At 54.5% G+C, this 18,664-nt stretch overlaps 2 protein-coding genes and 1 non-coding gene across 4 annotated transcripts in view; 2 read left to right on the top strand and 1 right to left on the bottom strand.

Moving 5' to 3' along the window:
- Nucleotides 1-2,250: 2,250 nt before the first annotated feature.
- Nucleotides 2,251-2,323, top strand: Trnas-gga (transfer RNA serine (anticodon GGA)). Its single transcript has one exon. It is a non-coding gene; the product is annotated as a tRNA-Ser (tRNA).
- Nucleotides 2,324-2,520: 197 nt separating this feature from the next.
- Nucleotides 2,521-12,582, bottom strand: LOC124970508 (E3 ubiquitin-protein ligase TRIM50-like). Its single transcript, XM_047533893.1, has 7 exons — nucleotides 12,465-12,582; nucleotides 9,012-9,415; nucleotides 6,636-6,731; nucleotides 5,279-5,509; nucleotides 5,154-5,176; nucleotides 4,141-4,265; nucleotides 2,521-3,387 (listed from the first exon to the last, which is right to left on the bottom strand). The coding sequence occupies exons 1-7, from the start codon at nucleotides 12,553-12,555 to the stop codon at nucleotides 2,798-2,800; spliced, it is 1,560 nt and encodes a 519-aa protein (XP_047389849.1). The 5' UTR covers nucleotides 12,556-12,582; the 3' UTR covers nucleotides 2,521-2,797.
- A 215-nt stretch (nucleotides 12,583-12,797) lies between these two features.
- The window catches only part of Fkbp6 (FKBP prolyl isomerase family member 6 (inactive)), a 29,925-nt gene continuing 24,058 nt past the window's right edge, over nucleotides 12,798-18,664 (top strand). The window contains exons 1-5 of one of the 2 annotated variants that reach the window (XM_047533860.1): nucleotides 12,798-12,885; nucleotides 13,121-13,238; nucleotides 13,628-13,717; nucleotides 14,430-14,632; nucleotides 15,960-16,079. In XM_047533860.1, coding sequence (XP_047389816.1) covers nucleotides 12,829-12,885; nucleotides 13,121-13,238; nucleotides 13,628-13,717; nucleotides 14,430-14,632; nucleotides 15,960-16,079 — 588 coding nt within the window. In that variant the 5' untranslated portion in view covers nucleotides 12,798-12,828. Of the gene's footprint in view, nucleotides 12,886-12,961; nucleotides 13,048-13,120; nucleotides 13,239-13,627; nucleotides 13,718-14,429; nucleotides 14,633-15,959; nucleotides 16,080-18,664 lie in introns of those variants that run through there. The other variant, XM_047533861.1, reaches the window with a different exon arrangement.

Here is an 18,664-nt window from a genome sequence, read left to right as displayed (position 1 = left end):
AAAAGAAAGAAAGAAACGAAGTCGGACCTCAGGGGGTCGGCGCTGCTGTACTGAGCACGGAGGACACCTCCTCAAGGGAAAACGGCGCCTGGCTACCAGGGTCGGGGTTTTGAAGGGTCTCGCGGGGCCCAGTGCGGGTTGCTGGCGGCGGGGACAGGAGGCGGGCGGGGGAATCGTCGTCGATCAGGGAGGGTCCCCGGGGCGCACGGTTCTCCTTTTCTCCTGGGGGCTGTTGATTCCCATGTCCTCCACTAATCCCTGCTTCTAGACCTGCGTCTAGGTGAAGCCCTAACCAAGCCAGGTGTGCTGGTGTGCGCCGAGGACCAGCCTCAGCAACACTGTCTCAAAAAGGAGTGGGGCGTGTAGCTCGGTGGTACGGCGCCCCTGGGTTGGATCCCTACTACTGGGGCGAACACCCAATATTAATAACAATGTGAAAGAACACAAATGGACGTGATATTGAACAACCAATTGCAGATCCCTCCCAGCAGGTGAGTGGGCAGTGGATGGCGGCAGAAGTAACATGGCGCCAGGGCGGAGTGGCAGCTTCTGCAGGTGCTTGCCTACTCTTGTATGTGGAAGAGAAAGGCCACCAACAAGCTCCCCGTTAACAGTCCCAAAGGATGAGGTCTAGGATCTCTCACCCAGTGTCAGTGGGACCTCCTCATTGGTCAGGACTGCTTTGGCTGCAAGTGTCAGAACTCCAGCCAATTAAATCAAACAAAAAAGGAGGAGGATTATTTGCTCACACAAATGGGAATACCCCGAGATTGGGGCACTTTCATTTCAGGCATGGCTGGATCTAGGGGCATAAATGTTACCAACAAGCTTTCAAATTAAAATCTGACCAAATGTGTTTGCTCACATGTCTGTGTTTTCTTGTTTCCTTCTGTGGTGTGTCCTTGATGACTTCATTTTCAGGTGGGCATTTTCCACATAATGGCACAGAAGGGCCCAGCAGCTCCAGGCAGCTGTGGCCCAGAGAGCCTGACACTCTCCAACAGCTTGACCGTGACCCCAGAGCTAGGATTTGGACCCTCCTGTTCAGTTGTTACAGGGCAGAGGTCTGCCACAAAGCTGGGCAGCCAGGGAGTCTCTGCTCAGCCCAGTTCTTGCAATCATACCAGAACGATTTCCGACATGCAGCTTTGAGTGACAGGCACAAGTTTATTAGAATGGCTAGGACAAGGGGACACTCCAGGGAGAGTAGGTCCTCTTGGGAGAAAGATGGTATACCCCACCTGCCCTCATTTTATCCGGGGTCTCAGGGAAGTTTCCAGAGTCATGCCCAGGTCCACCTCTTGACATCTGACAGGAGACCTCAGGTGTTCAAGTCCCCACTGACCTGGATAACTCTAGGTCTCTTGGGCCCATACTAACCAGTTCTAATCAGAACCTGTTCACAGATTCTATGGTATTCACAGATTCTCCTTATCTCCCTGAGTTCTGGGATCTGGGCTGTGTCACAAAAGCCTCCCCACTTTGGGGTAACTTGTGTTCCTTTTATTGGCATTTTGGTCCTGCATTTCTCCTGCAGATAGCAGGTTGTTTCCTGAGGAATGGAATCTGTCCTGTCGACGTAAGGCAGGTGGAGCTGCAGGTGAATTGCCTTTTTAAGAAAAGGGAGCTGGTAGCTGGTGTGAGCATACATGAGAGATGGGAGCAGGCCTCAACAGACTCAGTGATGGCCTTTATTAAGCACAGTCACTCAGGCATCCCAGGGGCTCATTTTCGGGGTAGAAAATGGCCCCTGGTCACAGAAGGGGTCTGTGTTTTCTACTTTGCAATAAGTGGCTTAACCCCTGGAGACTGAAGCACAACGTGCTGTTTGGTTCAGGCAATCAGGAAAGAAGTAAAAAGTCCGAAACTCACTAACTGGGAAGGGTGAAAGTGCAGAGGCCAGTGCTCTCTGCTTACCTTATTCCTCTGGGGTCCGTCGTTACCCAGAGCTCTGCTATTTGCTTCTTCTCCAGGACTCAGCGGCAATGGAGAGGGTGAAAGTCCAGGGCCCAGTGCTCAGTAGCCACCTCCTCCTTTCAGGACCCATTGTCACTGGGAAGGGACATGTTTGCTTTCCTCCCCCTTCTCCCCCGTGACACTGTCCTTTCTTCCTGGGGGTTGTCATTTTCCATCTCTCTCAGCTAGGCGTAATCCCAGCAACTCAAGAGGCTGAGACAGGAGGACTGCAAGTTCTGAGGCCAGCCTCAGCAACTTAGGGAGACCCTATCTCAAAAAAATAAAAGGGGGGCTGGGGATATAGCTCAGTTGGTAGAGTGCTTGCCTGGAAAGCACAAGGCCCTGGGTTCAATCCCCAGCACCCTCAAAAAAATAAAGGGGCTGAGGCTGTAGCTCAGTGGTAAATTGCCCTGGGTTAAATCCATCGTACCCACAAAACAAACACAAAAGAAAAGGACTTGAGCATTACATTAAGCAGTATTTGTGTACGACAAATATTTACAGCCCATTTAAAGAAAGAAAGAATGAATTTATTATCGTGAATAAATGTTTTAATTTCCCAGATGATAAAGTGTTTCCGCCCTCTGCTGGAGAAGTAGGTGCAGGGCATGGTCGGGAGGCGCAGCTGCTCAGCGGGACTTCGCATTCCCACGCTGGCCCCACTAACCCTGGCAAAAGTTGACAAATACTCCTGTGGCCGACCGGGAAGGGGCGATGGCTCCTCTACCTGTCATCAACGCTCCGGGGACATACAGGCGGTGAGGGGGTCACCACGGATCGGGGGACCCAAGTCTCAGTGCCGGGCGACATGTGCCTGTGGGCAGGGAGCAGCAAGGCGGCCTTACATCTTGGGGGGCCGTGGGGGGGCGAGGTGGCCAGGCCCGCTGGGTGGGGACATCACCATGGGGAGGGAGTTGCTGCCTCGTTCATGCCAGCACGTGTCCAGAATGGGGTAGAGCTTGCCCTGGAAGTCGGCCTGGAAGGTGTAGAGCGGCCGCAAGTCCTCGGGGCGGTCGGCATCGAAGAAGGTGAGCTGCCCCTGCTCGTAGTGCAGGTAGACCCCGATGCGGTGGGGCCGACCCGCCACGGGCAGGGGCACGCGAGGGCAGCTGAAGGCCTCGTACACCCGGCCCTCCTTCAGGCCCACGAGCCACACGCCATGCTCGGGGGACTTGCTCAGCTTGCCCTTGCGGCTGGCTGTGCCCTTGATGACCCCCAGGCGCCAGTGGCTCTTGCTGCCCACCACCACCTCCCAGTAGTGGCGGCCACAGGAAAAGCCCCGGCTGGCCAGAACACAGGTGCTGTAGTCGAAGCGCTCGGGCTGGCTGGCGCACGGCTGCGCCAGGAGCCCACACTGCACCACCGTGTTGCCCTTGGAGAGCTCCAGGAGCGGGTGGGCAGTGGCAGGGTCCAGCTTGAGCGACTCTGGGGCTGGGAGGGAGACCAGAGAAGGCACGAGGTTAACCGCATAGAAGGCAGCAGCCACTGCCCCGCCGAGGCCGAGGCCGATCCTCAGCGCACCAGGCAGAGGGACGCCTGGAACCTGCAGAGCTGGCCCCTGAGCCTGCCTGCTGGAGGGCCGGGAGGCCTGCATGCTGTGCACCCAGCCCCAACCTGGGCGACCGCGGTGGCGGCGACTGCCTGAGTCGCCCACCTCCTCAGGCCGCCCAGGGAAGACAGCCCAGTCCAGCTCTCTGCTGATGATCTGCTGACCAGTTTACCCCAGAAACGCGCAGCAGACCCACTGTTCACAGGCGGCCATCTTTTCTCCCCTCCTTCACGAACGGGCGCCCCACTTTGCCTTTGAAAGGGTAAACCCAGCCTCTTGACTGGTCTCCTGGCACACCGGAGCCTGCTCTCGTAAAATTCCTTAAATGCTGCTGAGCCACATTTGACAGAAACAGCCACCGCTTATGAGAGGCCACACCCCCCACGTGTCCATGCTCTGCCGCAGGGCCAGGCAGGCTCCGCAGCCCCTCTTCAGACACCAGGGGCCTGAAGCCCTGAAACCGCAGAACTTGCTCAGCCACTAGACAGACCTCAATCCCGCAGAGTGGGCAGCCACCCCGGCCTGCACCTACCACTGCCCACCCAGAGGGCCCTCTCAGCGCTCTAGAGTGTAGACACTGTCTGCAGCCAGCCCCGGTGGCAGTCCCCAGGAGGGAGGAGGGGCTAGGGCCTCACCTGGTAGAACTTTCCGGAACAGCCTTTTCCATACTGTCAGCTTGATGTCAGCCTGGTGGAGGCCTGGCTTGAAGGAGATGGGGCTGAACGTGCTTTCCAAAGGCCGGGACTGCTGGAGCTCTGCTCTGCGAGCAACAGGTCACACGATGGACCCACCCTCTGTCCAGTGTGGGCGGCCTCCCAGGCAAGTCCCTCACTGTGCCCACCCTTCCCTCTTGGACCTGTCTCCTTCCTAGAAGGGCAACACTCTACAGCAACGATTCTCAGAGTGCAGGGCTGGGGACCAGCCGCATGCATTACCTGGGAACCTGGTGGAAATGCTGATTCCTGGGTCCTGCCCCAGACCTGCCAATCAGAAACTGAGCAATGGGGTCACATGATCTGTCTTACTCCACCCTCCAGGTGATTCTGGCATGTGCTGACCTCTAAGAACCCCTCTTTTCTATCAAGTGACCCAGAAGCCGGCCAGAGCTGGAGTGGATTGTGCTCCGCACTCAGCCAGGCAGACTGTGTCCATCCACTTAAGCCCCTGCCTCCTCACCACACTGCCCCCAAGAGTAAAGGAAACTTGAGAAAACAAGGAGATCCCCAAAACAGGGTCAGGGCAGCGGGAATGTTCATCTGCAGAGACTAAGAGCATGGGTCCACTCCCTTCCCAGGGTCAAGGCCCTGTCAGGCCACAGCCCACCTCTCCCACCTCATCACCCAGGCCTCCTGCGGGCACTGTGCTACCCAGCAATACTTCTTTCAAGGCACCCACGGTCACCTCACCCTCTCCCAGGCCTCTGCCTGCAGCTGGCATCCCTGGGCACTTCCTCCCCGTGGCCTGGGTGGAGGGGAGCTGGCTGCCCACCTCCCATCTGCAACATCCCTGAAGACAGGGACAGAGCCAGAGTGGGCAGACACCTAGCGGATACTGGTCACACGGAAAGGAGGATCCAGTGGAGGTGTGACGCCCATCCCGCAGCCACCACACCCTGGCTGCCGTCTCCCAGCACTCCTGGGGCTGTTACCTGGAGGCCATGGAGTGGTAGTTCTGGAGGACAGAAAGGGGCAGGTTATGGCTACGCCAAAGCCAAAGCCAAAGCCAAAGCCAAGTGCGGCTGTCCGAGAGGGGACCACGCCCTCATCCACTCACCCGGATGAACTCGTGGTGGTTCTCGCTGCCAAACTGCTCCAGCACACGCTCTGCCTGGGCCAGTCGCTCACGCGTGCCCTGGGCCTGCTCCAGCTGCATGTCCAGGGAGGCCACTAGGCCGCGCGTGTGGCCCTCTACCCCCTCCAGGCAGCGGGCCTTCTCCTCATCCACCAGGTGGTGCAGCTCCTGGAACTCCCGGCGGATCACCCAGCTGAAGACATCTGACTCATTCTGGGACAAGGAGGGACAGTCCCGAGGAGTCGCAGCTCAGCAGCCTGGCTGTGGCTGGCCTCAGTATCCCCAGGACCTTCCCGGGCCTTCCCAGTTGGGGCGAGCCTCGGAGGCCGTGTGGGTGGACACCTGCCAGGGAGTTAGTTCACTGTGTGCTTGGGGCCCGAGAGGTAGCCGTGGGGGAGGGCAGCTGCTGAAGGGACCCCCGGCTCCCAGTTCCAATACAGCAGCTCCACTTCCACCTGTTTTCTGGGGGTGTGGTGTGGAAGCCGGGGCCCCCACATGCTAAGCAACTGCTCCATCACCGAGACGCACCCCTGGCCTGCTTCTGCCGCTTCCATCATTACGTGCAGTTTGATCCCAGGGTCCACCATGAAAAAAGTGAAAGGCCCTGCAGAGCAGGACCCTGGCGCTACGCCGAGGGCGTCCCTCCAGGGCGAGGAGGCTGAGGAGATTGTGCGCCCCTCCTGCCCCTGCTCCACCTCCAGCCCAAGGGTAAACAGCACAAGGGCTCCTGGTCTCTCCAGGCCTCTGCTCCCAGCTGAGAGGACATCATGACAGACTGGCAAGGTCAAGCACCAGGGGGCAGGAGAGGCATGCTGAGCTTTGGGCAGTTTATCTCAGGGGACTCATGCCCTGGGTTCTCTCAGCCCCAAGGACACAGAAGATGAAAGACAACTTGGAGCCAGGCCTGACAACTGAGCTGAATTCCTCCAGAAGGATTTGCACTTTCCCCACCCGACCCTGGAACGCTTTGAACTTGTTTTGTGTGGCAGGTAAAGGACAAATTAGAAGAATCAGAACTGGGCTCACTGGGGGTGTGACTCAGTGGTAGAGCACTTGCTTGGCAAGCATGAGGCCCTGGGTTTAAAAAAAAAAAAAAAAGCCTGTAATCCCAGCAACTCAAGAGGCTGAGGCAGGAGGATCACAGATTGGAGGCCAACTTCAGCAATTTGGCAAAACCTTAAGCAACTTAACTTAGTGAGACCCTATCTTTAAAAAAAGGGTGGGGGGCTAGGGGATGTAGCCCAGTGGGTTCAATCCCCTGCACCAAAAAAAAAAAAAAAACGGGCTCTTCAGAAGAGGAGCCTGGTCCCAGGGTGAGGCCGGGGCAAAGGACACTCACAACAATCCGGGTCCTGTTGTTCACCAGTTTGGCAATATGTTCTTCCACCTTCCTTTGCTCCTGCTTCAGATCGGAGATGAGGGTTGCGAGCTCCTCCTGGAGGCAAGGAGCCCAGGCCCCGTGAGCAGCTGGCCATCCCCCTCTCCACTCCTCAGCGTTGCCCTGGGGCTCCCTTCCTGGAGTACCACCAGCCACCAGCACCCCCAGGAGGGCCAGGGCTAGCCAAGTGCCCTTGACCCCTAAGGTTAAGAGTGTTCAAGAAAGTCTGCAGCAGGAATGGCCCAGGCTGGAGAGGATCCCAACATCATCCCTTGCGAGGACAGGTAGTCTCTCCATGAAACAATACAGCCACCCAAAGTCACCATACTGCATCTGACACTGACAAGGGCCAACCTAAAGCTAACACTCCTTTCACTAAAGGCTGCCTGCTCCTGGTCACCAGCAGGTCCAGAAGCAGCACTAGATGGAGAGTTGTCAGCAAGGCCGGCCCCGTGAGACCAGCTCCCAGGCCAGTGGTGCTCATGTGGCCCAGGTGAAACCTGGGGACTCCCCACGCCCTTCAGGCTCCGTCAGCCAGCAGCCTTGGACTCGGCCTGCGGTGCCAGCCGAGACCCCCGCACCACTGTCTGGATCCGCAGCTTGCCAGAGCCCCAGCTGGTCTGTGCCATTCCATCATTTCCAAGCAAATGCAGGAGTTTCAGGAAAGGGTTAAAAGCAAAGCGAGTGTGTGGTCGCCTTCGCCCTGGCTAGTGCAAAGGAATCCCAAGGGTCATCCTCCCAAGGCGGCGCTCTGCACTGACTTCCTCCCACCCCACAGCCCGCTCTGGTGGATGTCAGCGTGTGGTGGCTGCACAGCGCGTCCAGTGTCCCTGTCCCTCAAGGTGTCCATCTTCACACCGCCCTCCTCGCTCCCAGGCCACACCCAGCCCCGCCCGCAGCGCCCCCTGCTGTGCCAGGGTAAATCCTGAGCTGGGTCCAGCTCGCCCCTCTGCCACCCACAAAGTCCTCAGGGACTCTGCCTTCTGGGTGTCTCTGGGTGGGCCAGGCCTTCCTGCCACATCCACTCAGTTCCCTGTGCCCTTACACCCTCCTCTCAGCCTCACACTGCCATCTGCCCCCCAGCTCCAAGTGTCTGGCCATGTCCCTCCCCCCGGCCCCCACAGCCTCTGGATGCCACTCTCCCAGCCTGGGACCGGCTGGCAAAGCCTGCCACACCCTGCTCCTACCTCACTCCCCCTCCAGCTCCATGGCGTGACTCTGTGGCCACGGGCGTACCTCCTAGCCTCTGAACACTCCTTGTGCCTGGGAGCTTCCTCCTCCTCTGCCTGTCCCTGCGGCGCAGGTCTCAGCAGTCTACCTCCTCCAGAAGCCCCCCACCACCAGAGACCAGGCTGACCCTGTCCCACCACCTGACCCACAGGCCTGCTGCCTGTGTGGAGCCCTGAGGTGCACACAGCTCTTAGCAGACCCCAGACGGGCTCCCAGGCAGAGGCCAGCGCAGCTCCGAGCACACATCAGAGGCCCAGTCAACGTGTGGGGGCAGGAGGAGCCAAAGACACCTCGCCTGTCCTGGACACACTGCCAGAGCAGCCAGCCCGGAACCCGGCAGCCCCCAGGCCTCTGCCCGCCTCCTCCAGCCTGCATCTTGCCATCCTCCCCTCCAGTTCCAGCCACATGCCAAGTGCCTCCTTCCAGTCCATTCTTGGTCTCCAGCACTGGAAAGCACACTGGCCTGCTGGGCTGGGGGTGGGGTCCAGGGGCAGAGCGCTTGCCCAGAACAAGGGGGCCCCAAGTTCATCCCGGCATTGGAGAAAAAGGAAAACTGACCTCGGTTTGGTCCTAGCTCCACAATTCACAAGCTGCATGACCTTGGACAAGACCCCTCCCTTCTCTGAATCCCAGTTTCTCATTTGTAAAATACAAACGAGTTGCTCTAAGGAGGGAGCGAGGCTGGGCAGACGAACTGCTTCCTCAGCCTCCGATCAATGTGGGGACCCGAGATACTCTGGTTACTACGCCTCTCAGAGGACCATCTGCTAACCAAGGGAGATGTCCGTGAGGGCCGGAACCCAGGGATTCAGTGAGCACACCATGGACATCCTATGCCAGGCACAGTGACACATTAGGGAGGAAATGGTCTCTGCTGCTGGTGCACCTGGGCACGCAAGCAGAACACTCCAGAAACAAACCGGCTGCAAAGCAAAAGCAGAGAAAGGGGCTGCAAGCAGCAGCAGGCAGCTCTCGCTGTGGCAGGGGGCAAGCCCCAGGGCAGAGCTGGAGGGAACTGTGTCCTGGCCAAGGGACCCTTCTGTGTGCCAGGCGGTGGCTCCTCAGTCCCCTGCTCCCCTCGGCCCCCCAGCAGCCCTGCCTTCGCACCTTCATGCGGCTGTAGACAGTGGAGATCGGCGTGACCCGGTGGCGCTGGTGGGAGCCCAACAGGCCACAGAGGCCACAGATGAGCTCCTGGTCCTTCTCGCAGAAAAGGCTGAGTGGGTTTCGGTGGTGGGAGCAGACGGCGGGCTCTGGGTTCCCTGGGAGCCGCAGGGCCTCAATGACCCCAGCCAGGGAGACGTTGGGCGGGGAGCTGCCGCCATCCACCGCCTGGCAGCACACGGGGCAGCGTAGCTGTGAGTCTAGGTGCTGGGACAGGGAGACCAGGCAGTCCTTGCAGCAAGAATGGCCACACAGCAGCACCAAGGGTTCTCTGAAGACCTCCAGGCAGATGGGACACTGGAGCTGGGCCTGCAGCTCGGGCACACTCACCTGCCACGCCACACACGCTGCCCGGGTGAAACACATGTCACCGGGCTCCACCGGTCTGCCCCCCCACCACCCCTGACCCTGACGGCTGCTGGCATCTCAGAGGAGGTGCCAGTCCTGCATGCCAGGCTTAAACCACTATCACCTCAGGCCTCAGTTTCCCCATCTGTAAAACAAGCACTGGAACCAAAACTGTCACTTGGAGATGCAGGATGCTTCATTTCCCACTGAGACCTGGAGTCACGGGAAAGGGCCATCCTGCTGCATCCCCTCAGTACCTGGACCAGAACTTGGTGGCAAAAACAGGCTAAGCTCCTCCCACCTTCTAGGTCAGTTCTGGAACTTGCCGGCAAGAAAGCCGAGTTATACTGGAGTTTCCTGAGCCCCATGTCCAGGGATTGTGTTGCAGGGGGTCTGCAGGGAGACCCAGAACGCTGCACGTATAATGGACACAATTCAAGAGCAGACTGTAGGGTCTCACAACTGCACTGTTCCTAAGAGTTGGGGACCCAGACGGGCTCTGTCCTCACCTCACACCCACTCCCCATGGAAAGCCGCTGGCAGGGAGGAGCACCTGCGTGCAGACCACGGGGAACCCAATGCGCCCACCTGGCTGCTCACCGTCCACCGGGCTTCCCATTGGGACCTCAAGCCAGCAGCAGTGTCCGATCACTACTCCCTTCTCCCAGAGAGTGGGCAGCACAGCTGGACACCTGCTCCACTGCCTGGTTTCTGCCTCTTCCCTCCACCCCTCTCCCAGCAACACCTGTGTCACCAAAGTCACCCAGAATCAGGTGGAAACTGGGTCACATCACGGGACTGGGGAGGCAGTCCCTGCTGGGTCCACTCCGATAACCTCAGCTTTCAGGCGTTGGCCAGGATGGGGGAGGAGCGGATGTGGAGGATGGGGCACGCCCTCCCTGTCCACCAACCCCAAACGGGCAGGAACATGCCGTGCTGCTTTCTGAATCTCCCTTAGAGCCTTTTGAAGGTATTTTAATTTGCTTAGAGTTTCAAATTGAGGTATAATTTAATAAAATGCACAAATCCTAACCCCGTAATTTGACTTGCATCTCATGCACGTGCGTTCACTCTGAAGACCAAGGTGACCATTCCCAGCACCCAGGGGCTCCCTGTGCCTCCTCCCAGCCAGCACCTGAAGGAGGACAGCCCTATCCTGACTTGTATCCTTTTGGGGCCTGTTTCTGAATTTCACGGACAGAGTCACACAGGATTGTAGTATTTTTATGTCTGATTCTTTCCCTCAATATCACTCAACTATGAACCTGTAAAATGTGAAGCCTCCAATGTTTTAGAAGTTCAGTAACTTTTTTTTTCTTTTGTATTGGGGACTGAGTCCAAGAACACTCTATCACTGAGCTACATCCCCAGCACTTTTTATTTTGAGACAGGGTCTAAGTTGCCCAGGCTGGCCTTGAACTTGAAATCCTCCTGCCTCGGCTTCCCAAGTGGTTGGGATTCCAGACATGAGCCACCATACCTGGCAGAAGCCCAGTGATATTCTATTGTACAACTAATAAATATCAAGGTCATCGTATATGTTACAGGGAAATGGGGAAATATTAATTGGAAAAGGGGGAAGAACAGATTCAGTCCCACAAGGTCTGAGCTCCCAGGTTTACCAGTGGGGTGAAGTCTCCCCCTGGCACAGGCAGCAGAAGGCCCACTTTATTTAACTCAACAAATATTTAGCGAGAACCTGTGATATGTATTCAGGATACAGCAGAAAACAAGACCAAGTCCCTGCCCTTCTGGAGTGTATCATCTAGTGGGCAGGGTGCTACAGGCCATAAATACACCATCCAGGAGTGTTAAATGCCACACAGGAAGTAAACAGCGTGAACAAAGGAAGGGAGAGCTGCCGTGAAGGACTGTTTTAGAAAGAGGCAGGGCGGTGTCTTTGAAGAGGGGTCAGCTGAGCTTGTTGAAAGGAAAATTCCTTAGACCAATTAAGATTGAACTTTATCTGAGCAAAGCAAAACAAAAACAATTTGTGAATCCAGAAGCTCTCAGACCAGGTTCTGAGAACTCCAACCACCAAAGTCATCTGGCAGCATTCATGGAAAAACAGAAGCAAGACTGAGAAAACAACCCAACTGGCCACTCAACCAGTCACAGCTATCAAGTCAGATCTGTAAACACAGCCTTATTAGCTAAAGTTGGCTACAGCGCCTCCTACGACCCACCAAAGCTCAGCTGCTATGACTAAATCCTACACTGATTTGATCTGTTGGGCCTAATGCAGGCGCCCAGCTCAGATTCATGGCGTCATATAACAAGGTGAAGGAAAAAAAGAAGGCAACCACCCTAAAGGCTGTAGGAGTGCAGGCCGGGCAATGGGTCAGCAAGTGCAAAGGCCCTGAAGCCACCGAGAACTTGGTATCTGTGAGACACACTAGAGAGGGAACCTCAGGAGATGAGGTCAGAGAGGGTTGGCAGGAAGGGTTAGGGTTAAGATCAGTGGGAGCTTGGGAGAGCTGTTTGTTTTGCAGAGATTTAGACTTTTAAAACAGCGTGCTGGCTGCCATGAAGATACTGGATCACAGGGGCTCGAGCACCTGGGTGGATGGACGGCGATGTCAATGGCTGATAACAAGATCCCGACGAAGAGTAAGCCAGGCATACCTGTAAGCCTAGCGATTTGGGAGGCTGAGGCAGAAGGATAACAAGTGTGAGGCCTCGGCAACTTAATGAGACCCCGTCTCAAAATAAAAAATAAGGGCTGGGGATGTAGCTCAGTGGCAGAGTATCCCTGGGTTCAAGCCCTAGTACCAAAAAAAAAAAAAAAAAAAAAAAAAAAAATCAAAAAAGTACATGGGGGTATCCGGGGTCAGATGCCTGAGGAGTCCAGTGGTCTGCAGACTTCGGTCAACAACAGAATTACACGGGCAAGAACTGGGCAGTACTACCTCAGTCTCGTCCAGGCCTGAATTTCCCCAGAACGTGGGACCGTATTTGGAAGTCTCCCTGGCCACGTGCGCCACCCAGGCTCCCAGTCACGTCCTCCATCCTGTTGCCTGTGCTCCCCCGCGGTGCCCCGCCACCTACCTGCATTAAGGGGGCTGTGGAGTTCTTCCGCATGCGCACGACCTGCTCCTCGGAGCTCTGCCCAGACACGCCAATGCCCCATCAGCCCCATCACGCGCCGTGTGCCCTGTCACGTGCCCCGTCGTGCTCCACGCGCCAGTCTTGTGCCCCACGCTGCGCGCGCCCTTTTCCCGAGACCCGTCGTGCTCCGCGCGCCCGTCACGTGCCCCACGCGCCCCTCACGTCGTGCTCCGCGCGCCTTTATCCCGTGCCCGTGGTGCTTTGCGGGGCCGTCACAGTTCCGCCAGGTCCTTCCGCGTCCTCTGCACGTGCCTGGTGAGGTTCCTGCCGCGTGAAGGTCGTTGGCGGCGGTTGGCGCCGAGAGATGATCGCCTCCTCGTGGCCCCGGAACGGAACGCCGCCGTCGGGAGCGACCTGCCGGGTACAGAGGGGCGGTGGCCGCGCCCTCGGAACCTCCGGAGTCCTAGCCAGGGCGCGGCCTGGGGCGGGCCGAGGGCTCGCGGCAGGGAGGGCTGGCGGCGCGGACATGGGGGGCAGCGCCCGGAACCCGGGAGTCCTGGAAGGGGACGACGCCCCCGGCCAGGTAGGACCCAGGACGCTGCCCGGGGGTTCTGGGGGGCCTGGGGCTCTGAGGGCTGCCTCTCTCACTCTCCCAGTCGCCCTACCAGCGCCTAAGTCAGAGGATGCTGGACATCACCGGGGACCGGGGCGTGCTGAAGGATGTCATCCGAGAGGGCACCGGAGATCTGGTGACACCTGACGCCTCGGTACTAGGTACGGCGCTAGGTGTGGCGCACGGCCGCCCTTTGTTCTCCCAGGACTATGTAACGCACTTCCTTTGGGGTGAAGGAGGCCACATTTGAAAAAAGAAAACCAATGGGGGCGGGGGGCTCTGATGCTTTGAGTTCCGCTTTTTGAGAGGAACATGAAGGATGCTATTTGTCCTTTGCGTGATGCTGCGGTGGACGCTGAGCGCTCCAAGGCACACGAGTGGAGCTCTTGAACCTCAGCGCCCAAGAGCCGCACCCCAAATACCAAGAGTCATTCCTGTGGCTCAGGGTGTCACAGCTGGAGCTCACGCAGTCCTATTTCCGCGGGATGACTCTACAGGTGAGGGGAGGGTGTCTTGCGTGTGCTTTCCTCACTACTCTCTTCTGTCTTAGTGAAATATTCGGGATATTTGGAGCACATGGACAAGCCCTTCGATTCTAATTGTTTTAGGAAAACTCCTCGGCTAATGAAACTTGGAGAAGGTAAATTCAGACTGGGAGCTGGAGAAGATGGAACAAGCACAGGTTCTTAGAGTTGGTTTCTTTGAGGCTAGGTTTTAGTGAACCAGCCATGTTCTCTCTCGTGTTTCTCCAAAAAGACCTACATATTTGGGTGGCGGCTTACCTGGTGAGATTATCTTTGAACCCTAATTTACCTATTAGGTATTTGTCCTTGTTCATTTGTTAAGTAAATGTTTATTGGATGCTTGCTTCCAACCATGCACAGTGTAAAAATAGAGCTTGTACTCAGATAATTAGGACATTACTGCCATTAAGAACTTCACTGTGGTGGAGATTGATCTGCATTAAGATAATTAACTGGTAGAACTGGCAGAGGACCTGGGAGGTGTGGGCACTGTGAAGGGTGTGCTTGAGGAAGCATGAGTAGTTCCAGCTGGGCTTCATGGAAGAGGGCATTCCAATGTGCTCTTAAGTTTGAGTAAGATTGGGGAAGAAGCTGAACATGGGGTGAGGAGGAAGACATTGCAGGTAGAAGGAATCACATGGCCAGAATATTGCTCAGTGAGAGAAGCTGAAGTTTGGGAATGGGAGGGGCACGGGAAGCAAGGCTGACCAGTAGCTGGGACCAGAACGCAGAAGGCTTGGGATATGGACTCAGAAGCAGGAAAAAAACTGATGGCATTGAACAGGTTGATGGGCAAGCTTCAACTGAGATCTCTGTCCCTTCTTTCAGATATTACACTCTGGGGCATGGAGCTGGGTCTTCTGAGCATGCGGAGAGGGGAGCTGGCCAGGTTTCTGTTCAAACCAACCTATGCCTATGGAACCCTGGGCTGTCCTCCCCTGATTCCCCCAAACACCACTGTCCTGTTCGAGATCGAGCTGCTTGACTTCCTTGACTCTGCTGAGTCAGACAAGTTTTGTGCCCTCTCAGCTGTAAGTTCCTAAGCACAGGTGCCAGCACTTTCTGGAGGGAAGTTAGAGTTTGTGTATGGGTGGTCCTCGTAGATAGCCTGTCCTTCGTGATGACGGGAGGCCCAGGCTCCTTGCAGGCTTCCTACGTGCTGGTGGTGGAAGAGTATTTCCACCTCCCAGTCTTTCTGTCTGGGCCAAGGTGGGTTAGTCATGGATTAGCAACTTGAGCTGATTACTCAGTCACCCTTTGCCTAGTTCTCTCCACAAGACAGTGAGTGTTTGTCTTAGCACCATTTGGTTTCCAGCAAGTTAGGCATTGGTAGCTTATAACTAAGGTGACCATAATTTATGTCCAGTTTTGGCCTCTGGAGAGGGAAAGGCACTGTTAACTGGATAGGATGCCCAGGACATCAGTTGTAAACTGAGATGAGTGGTCACTGTCCTCGTAACTTAAGTCTTGATTTTTATCCTGTAACCTTTCTTTTACCCATTCCATAGATGCAGAGCATAAGTCCCATCAGCCGTCACCTGCACTTTTTACCATGTGACACACTGCATACATGCCCATAGGTGTCCTTCCCAGGTTTTGTGTTTCCATATGATGTGGTATCTCCCTAGTTAGACTGTCAGAGCTCCAAGGGAGACTTGCACCTTGTCTCATCTTCCACAGAATAGAGACTCCTGGAGACACCTGGGACCCACCTGGGGTACTGATTTAGGATCGCTGGGTGGGGCCAGGAGAAAAGAGGCTCTGCAGGTGGTTTTTGTTTGTTTTTGTGGTGCTGGGGATTGGACCCAGGGGTGCTCTACCACTGAGCAACATCCCCAGCCCTTTTATTTTTTATTTTGAGACAGAGTCTCTGTAAGTTGCCAAGACTGACTTTGAACTTGTCCATCTCCTGCCCCAGCCTCCTAAATCACTGGAATTGTAGGCATATGCCACCACTCCTGGCTTCTGTGCGTGACTCTGACACTTGGCATCATGACCACAAAGACCATCAGGGCTCTGAACAAACCAGGACCTGGCAAAGCTTATTGGATAAATGCAGGTTGGGAGACCTGAGTTCTGTGCATAGTGAGCACTGTCTGTTTTTAAGGCTGTGGATGCTGCCGCCTCAGGGAGCGTCTCAAGAGGGCTGCCGCTGCAGACTTCCCTCTGGCCCTAGCCTGGAAAATAGGGCCAGTTGTGATAGCAACCTTTCATAGTCTCTGTTGGGACTCAGGTGACCTCTGTACACAAGGGAGTAAACGAAGTTCACAGTTTCTGTGGACTCATCTGTAGCACTGCTTTCATTGTAGTGTTGTGGTTTTGACCTCCTGACTGGGGATTCTTATCTTTGGTCCTTAGGAGCAACAAGACCAATTTCCCCTTCAGAAGGTCCTCAAAGTGGCAACAACTGAGAGGGAGTTTGGCAATTACCTTTTCCGCCAGAATCGCTTCTATGATGCCAAAGTGAGGTATAAACGGGTAAGGATGCTTTGAAAGTTAAGTGTAGATCTTGAAAACTTCCGTGCTTAAAAAACATAAACTTGTGTCTTTCCCTACCTTTGTGGGTAGCTCTGAAGAAAATTATTGTTAAAAATCCTCGTGCCAACAGGTAATGACTGGGAGGCATGGTGGTGTTACATATTTTGATCTCCCTGCTGGCACACCGGTGTCATTAGGTCATGTGTGTATTCTTTATTTAGAAGTTGAAAAAATTTCATTCCCACTAAAAGTCAATTTTTAAAAATCTCCTTGTTATGTGAAGAGAGAGCCTACAGATTGGGAGAAAAATCTTTCCATGTGCACCTCAGATAAAGCATTAATCTCTGGGATATATAAAGAACTCAGAAAAATTGAACACCAAAAAAGCAAATCACCCAATCAATAAATGGGCTAAGGAACTAAACAGACACTTCACAGCAGAAATACAGTTGATTAACAAATATAATAAAAAATGTTCAATGTCCTTATCAATTAGAGAAATGCAAATCAAAACTACTCTTAAGATTTCATCTCACCCCAATCAGAATGGCAGTGGTCAAGAATACAGACAACAATAAATGTTGGCAAGGACGTGGATGGAAAAAGACACTCATAGATTGCTGGTGGGAATGCAAAGTGGTGCAACCATTATGGAAAGAGATTTCTCAGAAAACTTGGAATGGAACCACCATTTGATCCAGCTATCCCACTTCTCAGTTTATACCCAAAGGACTTAAAGATCATCCTATTACAGTGATGCAGCCACATCAAAGTTTATAGCAGCTTAATTCATTAGCTAAACTATGGAACCAACCTAGGTGCCCTTCAGCAGATGAATGGATGAAAAAAAAATGTGTGTATATGTACATATGTATATATGATGGAATATTACTGAGCCTTAAAGAAGAATGAAATTATGACATTTGCCAGCAAATGGATGGAGCTGGAGAATATCTTGCTAAGCAAAATAAGCCAATCCCAAAAAAGCAAAATCGAATGTTTTCTCTGACATGCAAATGCTGATTTACAATGGGAGTGAGTAGGGAAGAATGGAGTTACTTTAGGCAGAGGGGAGTGAAAGGAGGGGAGGGGGAATGGGGACAGGAGAGAGTAGAGTGAACCAGACATGATTACCCCGTGTACACATATCACTCTACGACCAGTGGGATTCTACATCGTGTATAACCAGAAGAATGAAAAATTATACTCCATTATATATGACGTATCAAAATGCGTTCTGTCATGTATAACTAAAACAAAAAATTAAAATCTTGTCAGTTTGCAGTCCTCTGCAGCCTGTTTTCTGAAGCCCAGTTGCCCTCTGCATTTCATGTCCCTCTGTTGGTGGAGATTGGATGTTCTCTCTGGCTCATTCTGTTCTCCAGCTTCTGATTGTGAGGCTCCCTGCGTAGCTTCCACTGACAGCAGTTTTCTGCTTCCTTTGTAATTCATTCAACAAATATTAGGAGCACTTTCCATGTGCCACACACTACTCCAGCTTTGAGGCAAACCAAACGTCTAGGCTTCTAACCCTGTCCGTTTGCATACTGAGCCTGGGCTATGCAGGATTTGCATTCAGTGGACAATAACAGAATCCCGAAAAACAGTACTTTGAAAGCTGGAGATTTAATTTTTCCTGTAAGAAACTCCCAAGGAGCCCGTGAAGGCTGTAGCAGTCAGCAGTCTCGGGCACCAGCACCTCTTTGTGCTTACCCACCCTTCAATGTCTTTGTTGTCTTTTTCCTCTTGAGGTGGTCACTCAGTCTTCAGGTCACGTGGTCCTCTAGGTTGCAAGCGGTGGGGAGTGTGGTGCATGTGTGTATTTACCTTAAGAGTATTCCAGAAGTCTGCCCAGGCTTCCCTACTTCCTCACTTCCTGGCCTGACTTGGTGGCACACATCTAGCCACCCAGGAACCCAAGGCAGAAGTCTCACAAGTTGAAGGTAAGGCTCAGCGACTTAGAAGACCCTCTCTCAAAATAAAAAAGGGCTGGGGATGTAACTCTGTGGCGGAGTGCCCCTGGTTCAACCGCCAGTACTGCAAACATGTAAAATATCTCACTGGCCAGACCCATGGCGCACAGACCCTCTCAACTGTGTGGGAAGCTGGGAAGCTGTCGGCAGTGCTGGGCATGGAACCCAGGGCCTCACGCGCGCCAGGCAAACGTTCCCCCACTGAACTATGCCCCTGGCCCACGATGTTTTTTAATTAGCATGTTGTTGCATGGAAGGAATTGGTGTTGGGAGAAGGCAGGGAATGGATATGGAACACCTGCCACGTTGTGCACATATGAGTGTGTAGACTCAGAAGGTACAGGCCAGCCTCGTTGCCCACAGCTGCTGTTACTTAAGCCCCTGCTGCAAGCCCACCTACCTCAAGCAGCCCCTGCCCCTTCCCATTCTGACCCCTGAAGCGTCATTGGTGACATCATCCGTTTCCTCCATTCTGCATTGACACATGATCTCGTTGCTTTCTGACATTGTTGACTTCTCGTTAGAGAAGTTGAGGCCTTGGTCCTAGCTATCGATCTCCTATTGATGTGTTATTTTAAAAGCTGTGTTGGTGTTAAAGGTGTGTTGCCTCCT

The sequence above is a fragment of the Sciurus carolinensis genome, chromosome 18 (genome assembly GCF_902686445.1).
Source record: "Sciurus carolinensis chromosome 18, mSciCar1.2, whole genome shotgun sequence".
NCBI classification, from domain to species: Eukaryota; Metazoa; Chordata; class Mammalia; order Rodentia; family Sciuridae; genus Sciurus; species Sciurus carolinensis.
The sequence above is the reverse complement of the archived record's forward strand: the minus strand, read 5'-3'. Positions and strand labels throughout refer to the sequence as shown.

Excerpts from the sequence above, each read along its gene's own strand:
- LOC124970508 (XM_047533893.1), bottom strand. The coding sequence starts at position 12,555 with ATGGGGCTGATGGGGCATTGGCGTGTCTGGGCAGAGCTCCGAGGAGCA. Across the intron at positions 5,177-5,278 it reads ACCACCACGAGTTCATCCGG|AACTACCACTCCATGGCCTC; the intron begins GTGAGTGGATGA and ends TCTGTCCTCCAG. Across the intron at positions 4,266-5,153 it reads TACCACTCCATGGCCTCCAG|AGCAGAGCTCCAGCAGTCCC; the intron begins GTAACAGCCCCA and ends TGTTGCTCGCAG.